The sequence below is a fragment of the Pseudochaenichthys georgianus genome, unplaced genomic scaffold (assembly GCF_902827115.2).
Source record: "Pseudochaenichthys georgianus unplaced genomic scaffold, fPseGeo1.2 scaffold_550_arrow_ctg1, whole genome shotgun sequence".
In the NCBI taxonomy this organism is placed as follows: Eukaryota; Metazoa; Chordata; class Actinopteri; order Perciformes; family Channichthyidae; genus Pseudochaenichthys; species Pseudochaenichthys georgianus.
Window position 1 is genome coordinate 50,833 of NW_027263111.1, and position 6,806 is coordinate 57,638.

At 42.4% G+C, this 6,806-nt stretch overlaps 1 protein-coding gene across 1 annotated transcript; it reads left to right on the forward strand.

Moving 5' to 3' along the window:
• Positions 1 to 477: 477 nt before the first annotated feature.
• LOC117443175 (palmitoyltransferase ZDHHC3) lies at positions 478 to 5,112 on the forward strand. The gene is made up of 9 exons (XM_034079126.1): positions 478 to 612; positions 1,449 to 1,537; positions 1,698 to 1,771; positions 2,153 to 2,265; positions 2,557 to 2,618; positions 2,883 to 3,000; positions 3,303 to 3,375; positions 4,719 to 4,899; positions 4,998 to 5,112. Exons 1-9 carry the CDS (start codon positions 488 to 490, stop codon positions 5,087 to 5,089), a joined length of 927 nt encoding a protein of 308 aa, XP_033935017.1. The 5' UTR covers positions 478 to 487; the 3' UTR covers positions 5,090 to 5,112.
• Positions 5,113 to 6,806: the final 1,694 nt, after the last annotated feature.

Here is a 6,806-nt window from a genome sequence, read left to right on the forward strand (position 1 = left end):
CAATGTATATACAGTAATACAAAATGTGTTTTAAATAGAAAAAATATATTTGAATACAATATATAATAACACATTTTTAAGCATTCTTAGATCAAAAACAAAAATGTGATATATATATATATATATTTAATGAGTGCACTGGCCCTTTAAGAATTAATCACTGTTTCCTACGTTACTAGAAAGGGAGCGTCAGATTACTTTCCTGTGGTAACCATGTATAGTTTTAAAAAGACTGTTTTAAAGAGAAAAAATGATATATAATAAAAGGAAATACAGCATATATGTGGATCAATTAAAAAAAAAATTATTTGGCATTGTTTAATCGCCCCAAAAAATACAAAAACATGTTTTTTTAATGTATTTTATAATTGAGTGCACTGGCCCTTTAAGAATGAACCGCTGTTTCCTACGTTACTAGAAAGGGAGCGTCAGATTTCTGCGTGACGTCACCCGGAACTGTGGAAAAGGGGGCGGGGCCCAGCAGAAGATGGCGTTCGTTCGCTGTAGGCAAGATCCCTGCGGTGTTATCTGTCTGATTTTAACTTATTTCTGCGTGTTTTACGCCGACTACGTGGTCATACAGTATGTCCTCATCCCCGCCTACTCGGACAGGTCTGTACTTTGTGTTTTTGTTCATTTTAAACCGTTTTAAAGCCAACATGGCGCCTGTTTCTCGGCTGTGTTCTCCATTCATTTGACAGTTCCTCCCGTTTCTCTGCCGCTGCATCCTCACCAAACTAGTTTTTCTGACATTAACATACATTTAAATATATATAGTTGGGTCTTTGTTGAGGTTTTGCACTGAGGTGACAGCTAATAGTATGCATTTCTTCTTTTGTTTACAGCGGGAGGGTTTTGTTGTTTATCACTAGTGGTGTAAAGTAACTAAGTACATTTACTCCGTTACTTAAGTACAATTTTAACGTGTTTACTTGTCTTTTAATGCCTTTTTACTTGTACTTCACTATATTCTGAAGGGAAATACTCCACTTTTTACTTCACTACACATATATGACAGCGTTAGTTACAATACAATTAAGAATAACTGATTTTATTTATTTGTTGTGTGTTATTATTTAGTACTTATTTACAGATAACTTTTGGCTTTTTCTTTGACTGTTTTAACAACACTATTAGTTACACAGCTGCACATTTAACACCTTGAATGAGTAATATGTGTATTGTTTATATAATCTGTGTGTGTACATGTTTTAAGAACACAATAGTTGACTAATAGATTAATCATTTTTATAATTTTCCCACCAAAATTGCTTCGCTATGTGCGATCTGTGGTTGTTTGAGGACACGCGTTTCATTATTTTTGGATTTTATAGATGAAACAATATACCCAGAATATAATCAGCACTAATATTAAGTAGTTGCATCCTTACAGATAACAGAGTATGTGTCTTTCTGCAATAAACCATCTTTCTTTGTGTCTCCGGCAGCGTGTGGTGCACTGTCCACGGATCAGTGTTCAACCTGATCCTGCTGCTGCTGCTCGCCTGCCACGCCAAGGCCGTCCTCTCAGACCCCGGTGTGTGTGTGTGTGTGTGTGTGTATATCTCTATTAAAGAAAGATAATGCTGTATCTATTTATTCTTATGTTTTAATAAATGATGACAGACATTCGTAGCAAAAGGTGTCGATGCCAAAAAGACGAGTATTTATTAGTGTTTTTATTGCGTGTGTTTTAGGGACGGTGCCTCTCCCCGAGACAGCGATGGATTTCTCTGACCTCCGCTCACAGTCGTCTCGCATGAATGAGCGGGTGAGTTAAATCCTTCTAACGTTAGCAATACAAAGTTTACTGCATCCTTTCAGTAAGTGTCGCAAAATAACTTCATATAGTTGAGAGAAATCTTTGTGTATCTCTGTCGGCACAGAACTGCATGTCTGAAGTTTTCTGAATACAAGTGACTTTCTTTAGACGTATTTAATCGTCATGAGTTGCACCGGGAGCTCACGGCTAATAGCAGACGGCTTCTCTCTGATTATATATTTCTGTCAGGCTGCCTGTAAACCCTAGCAGCGGTGTTTGTGTCCGGCTGGTCATTACGAGCGTGAAGACAGACGTCTGGACTATATAATTATTTGCGGTTTACCATCCATCAAATGTCAGGTATTTTACCCACAATGCCTCTGTTTTCAGGGCTGTGAAGGATGGACGGTGTGCAACCGCTGTGAAACATACAGACCTCCCAGAGCGCATCACTGCAAGGTGTGCCAGCGGTGTATACGACGCATGGACCACCACTGTCCCTGGTGAGGACACACACACACACACACACACACACACACACACACACACACACACACACACACACACACACACACACACACGAGGCTGAAACGGCTGTATCCATTACAGCTTAGTCGTGGCAGTTTGAGTGACAGGCCACTGGGCAGAGAGTTGGATCTACCATTAGAAAAGAAAAGGTCTAGCAGTTTGTCGTTATTGGCCAGGGAGAACGTCTGGACACACACACACACACACACACACACACACACACACACTTTGTCTCTTACCCCTGTTTTTGTATTTGTTTGTTTTAGGATCAACAACTGCGTGGGGGAGTTGAACCAGAAGTATTTCATCCAGTTTCTCTTCTACACCGGTGCGTACACGCGGCACGCTACATCATGTACAATTCATTTAGAATAGTAGTTCTGCCCCTGGAAAGGATTTTAGGAGAAAAGGTCCCGAAAATGGACGCAAAGAAATCTGAAAAATCGCACAAAAATGTCATAAGAAATAAAAGTGAAATGTGTAAAATAATAATAATAAATATGGAACCCTTTCCTGCAACACCACTGCGTACATGTCATACACTGCACCTTCGTGTCCTTCAGTGTGCTATTAGTGCTGCTTGTTTCCCCAGGCATGGCCAGTCTGTACTCTCTGGTTCTGGTGGTGTCGGCCTGGCTTTGGAGGATCCACAGCGAGAGGGAAGGAGCCGAGAAAGAAGGAGAGGAGACGCCCAGCAAACACCTCATAGTGTGAGTCCTCTGCACAGGGACCTGCCTTCTGTTCAAACGGCTTTATTTGGGTCTTTCCGCGTCTGGACCCCCCCCCCCAGACCGCCCCGACCCCCCCCCCAGACCGCCCAGACCCCCCCCCCCCAAGACCGCCCCGACAACTGCTTTCAATCTGTACTTAATGTGTGTTTTATATATTATACGTGTGTTTTGTTTTTGTGTAAAGTGTCTTTGAGTTTCGAGAGTAGCGCTCTATAAATAAATTATTATTATTAAAATGTTCTGTAAATACTTAAAGCTTTTTGTCTCTGTTATCTTTGTAGTGCTCACTACATCATCCTGCTGGCTGAGTCTGTGCTGTTCGGAGTGTTTGTCATGGTCATCTTCTACGACCAGGTACACACACACACACACACACACACACACACACACACACACACACACACACACACACACACACACACACACACACACACACACACACACACAGTTAATTACAAACTTTAGATTTCCCCCAAAATGTTTTATTTAGCTTCAACTATTTATTCAGGTGAAAAAAGCACGTAAAATATATCAAATGTTTAGTATCATTCTGTCGTTATTACTCGTAGTTAGAGTTGCGACAATGTTAATGAGGTGTGGCACAGTGCATTCTGGGAAATGTAGGAAATCGATGTAGAAGTGAGACATGTGGGAAAAAGAAGCTTATCGATGAAAGTAAATGAGCTTTTCGATGCTTATACTTTCATCGTTAAAGGGCCCGTGTCATGCTCGTCTGGTTCTCACCCCCCCCCCCCCATTGTGCGTTATGACGGTTGTTCTGCGTGTGACCGGTCTGCAGAGTCTCACGCCCTCAAAGTGCGCCCTGTAGCGAGTAAAGCTCTGACACGGAGAAGACCTGTCTGCTGCCCCAGAACGCCTCGCTGGGGATTTCTCTTTTTCCATTCTTTACTTCCTGGTTTCTGTGACGTAACGTAACGGCTCCGCAGATTGGACCACGGAGCCGTTATGTTTGGACCAATCGGCGGATTTCCTCACACACACACACACACACACACACACACACGGCGGGACGTTGCAAGGCTCGCTGCTGCTGGCTCACCGGTGTGAGGTCAGCGAGACACCGCGGAACTCAGCCTGAGCACACACACTAACTCCCAGCCAGCCTGTGTGTGTGTGTGTGTGTGTGTGTGTGTGTGTGTGTGTGTGTGTGTGTGTGTGTGTGTGTGTGTGTGTGTGTGTGTGTGTGTGTGTGTGTGTGTGTGTGTGTGTGTGTGTGTGTGTGTGTGTGTGTGTGTGTGTGTGTGTGTGTGTGTGTGTGTGTGTGTGTGTGTGTGTGTGTGTGTGTGTGTGTGTGTGTGTTGCAGACGGCCAATGGGCTCACAGGGAGGGGGGGGGGGCAGGACAGAGAGTGAATACACATCTATTCCAGCAGACCTCAACAGTGGAATTATGATCAGTGGAAGTGGGACCTGTTTAAGCTTCTTTTTCCACACGCTTCGTCTACATCGATTTCCTACATTTCCCAGAATGCATTTGGCCAAACCTCATTAACATTGTCGCAACTCTATCTATGAGTAATGATGACAGAATGATACTAAACAGTGACATTTTATATATTTCTGCAGAGCTTGTGGGGTTTTCTGTGCTTTCTTTCAATAGTTTAAAAACACAGAAACAGAAGACACTATTTTCTATTATATTATTATATATATATTAGCATTATTTCCCGCCTGCAGCTGGTGTCCATCATCACAGACGAGACTCCCATCGAGCAGCTGAGGAACAGGTTGATGAGCATGGGCCACGGCTCTTCATCCTCCTCCTCCTCCTCCTCCTCCTCCTCCTCCCCTCAGCCGCCTCCCCCCCCACACACACGCAAACCCAAGATGGCGCTGCTGAAGGAGGTCTTTGGAAGAGGTGTGTGTGTTTTCATCATCTTTCCCTCCTCCCTTTCAAACGTGTTGATATTTTCTTCAACTTTGACATTTCTAAACCGTAACCCTTCACCCCTCCAGGTTCAGTGTGGTGTTGGCTGCTCCCGCTCCACTCCAGCCCCCCGTCAGCCGGCGGCGTCACGTACTCCGCCCTGCCCGACTACGATGTCTGAGGACAAGGGGGGGGGGGTGTGTGTGTGTGTGTGTGTGTGTGTGTGTGTGTGTGTGTGGTGTGTGTGTGTGTGTGTGTGTGTGTGTGTGTGTGTGTGTGTGTGTGTGTGTGTGTGTGTGTGTGTGTGTGTGTGTGTGTGTGTGTGTGTGTGTGTGTGTTGTGTGTGTGTGTGTGTGTGTGTGAGCTTTAAAACTGTTACCAAGGATGCACTGATGAGGATTACTAAAAGCTGGGACCGATATCTGACGTTTTCCCGTCTTTTAGTTCAAAACATTTTTAATTAATTTATTGCAATTAAAGCAGCAAAAATCAACAACCCGAGAACAAAAGTGTTTCGGCCGTACATTGAATTAACGGATCCATAACGGGTCGTCTGTTTCCCGACAAACACCAAAAGACATTGATGTCACTTTATTTTCTATTATTATACATTTTTATCCTCAAACCGACTTCTTGAGCGGAAGTCACAAAAGTCACATTTTAAGACGATATATATATAATGATCCACCACCGAAACTGTCCTCCGTTACATATTTTGAATGAATCCCAAAAATCTGATAAAATAAATTCAAATAAAAGGAACAAATAATAATTCCAATGCATTTGGGTTCAAAAGTCCTCAAAGAGATACTTACTTATGTTTTTATGATGATTTTTTTTATTTTTCCTGTTTTTGTATTTAAACGTTTGACGTGCTAACTGAACTATAATGTGTTACACTTACAGATTAACACTACACACACACACACACGCACACACACACATACCATGTATACATCACTTCAGGGGACCAAGTCTTCACCCTAAAATTAATGATGCCCCTTATGGGGACCTCCAATTTGTCCCCATAAGGGAGGCGAGTCCCCACACTTGACTGTGTAATCAGATGTCGGTCCCCACAAGGATGGTAATACAAGGCCACACACACAGTACTCAGTATTCTGCTAAATCTCAGTGAAGGGACGATGTTTAACTTATTTATTATTTCTCACTATTCCGTGGAGTTTCTCTACCAACGTGTGTTTTTATGTGACGGGTGTAGCTGCTGTTCCGCACTGAGGACATTTTAAATGGTGTGTATGTCACTCCAGTGTATACATGAAAGGACCGCAGCAGAAAAGCAGCTTCACCACCATGTGTGTAAAAGTTACCAAACCATAACTGCCAGTAAGGAAGCGGTGTTTCCTCCACCGTTTCCTCGAACGATGTGACTTAAAATCTGCCTTTTTTATTCTGTTTCTCACATGCTTCAACTCAAGTCGAGATATGTCTGCTGACGATGACTCTTAATCCGTTCATAAAAAAGCTTTGAGATGGCAGGGTTTTTAAACGCTGCGTTCACACTCTTGAGCAAGATGGCTAATATTTCAATAATCAGATGCATTATTTTACTGTAATACGGAAACAACCTTATTATTGAATTGTACTCAAAATGTAGCTGGGAAATACTGCTAGGTACTGTAGTTATTAATATGTTTATATTGTTAAAGAATTACTTTAAAAGGCAGCAATCTTTTTATTTGGGAGGCTTTTATTGGCCATGATTCTCCGCCAATAAGTGGAGATTTTTTATTTTGTATTCAGCGAACCTTAGATCAAATGTAATATTAAGGTGATTTTGGTCAGTATTTAGCTCATGGTGTGAATGCATGTTTTAAAACCCTCCAAAAAACTGTAGTCCTTCAACTTATAGCATCTTATTTCTGATTTCTTTCATA

Bases quoted from the DNA above. Each gene is read 5' to 3' on its own strand.
- LOC117443175 (XM_034079126.1), top strand. From the start codon at position 488: ATGGCGTTCGTTCGCTGTAGGCAAGATCCCTGCGGTGTTATCTGTCTG. The intron at 3,001-3,302 runs GTGAGTCCTCTG...TTATCTTTGTAG, and splicing joins CCCAGCAAACACCTCATAGT to TGCTCACTACATCATCCTGC. The intron at 4,900-4,997 runs GTGTGTGTGTTT...TCACCCCTCCAG, and splicing joins GAAGGAGGTCTTTGGAAGAG to GTTCAGTGTGGTGTTGGCTG.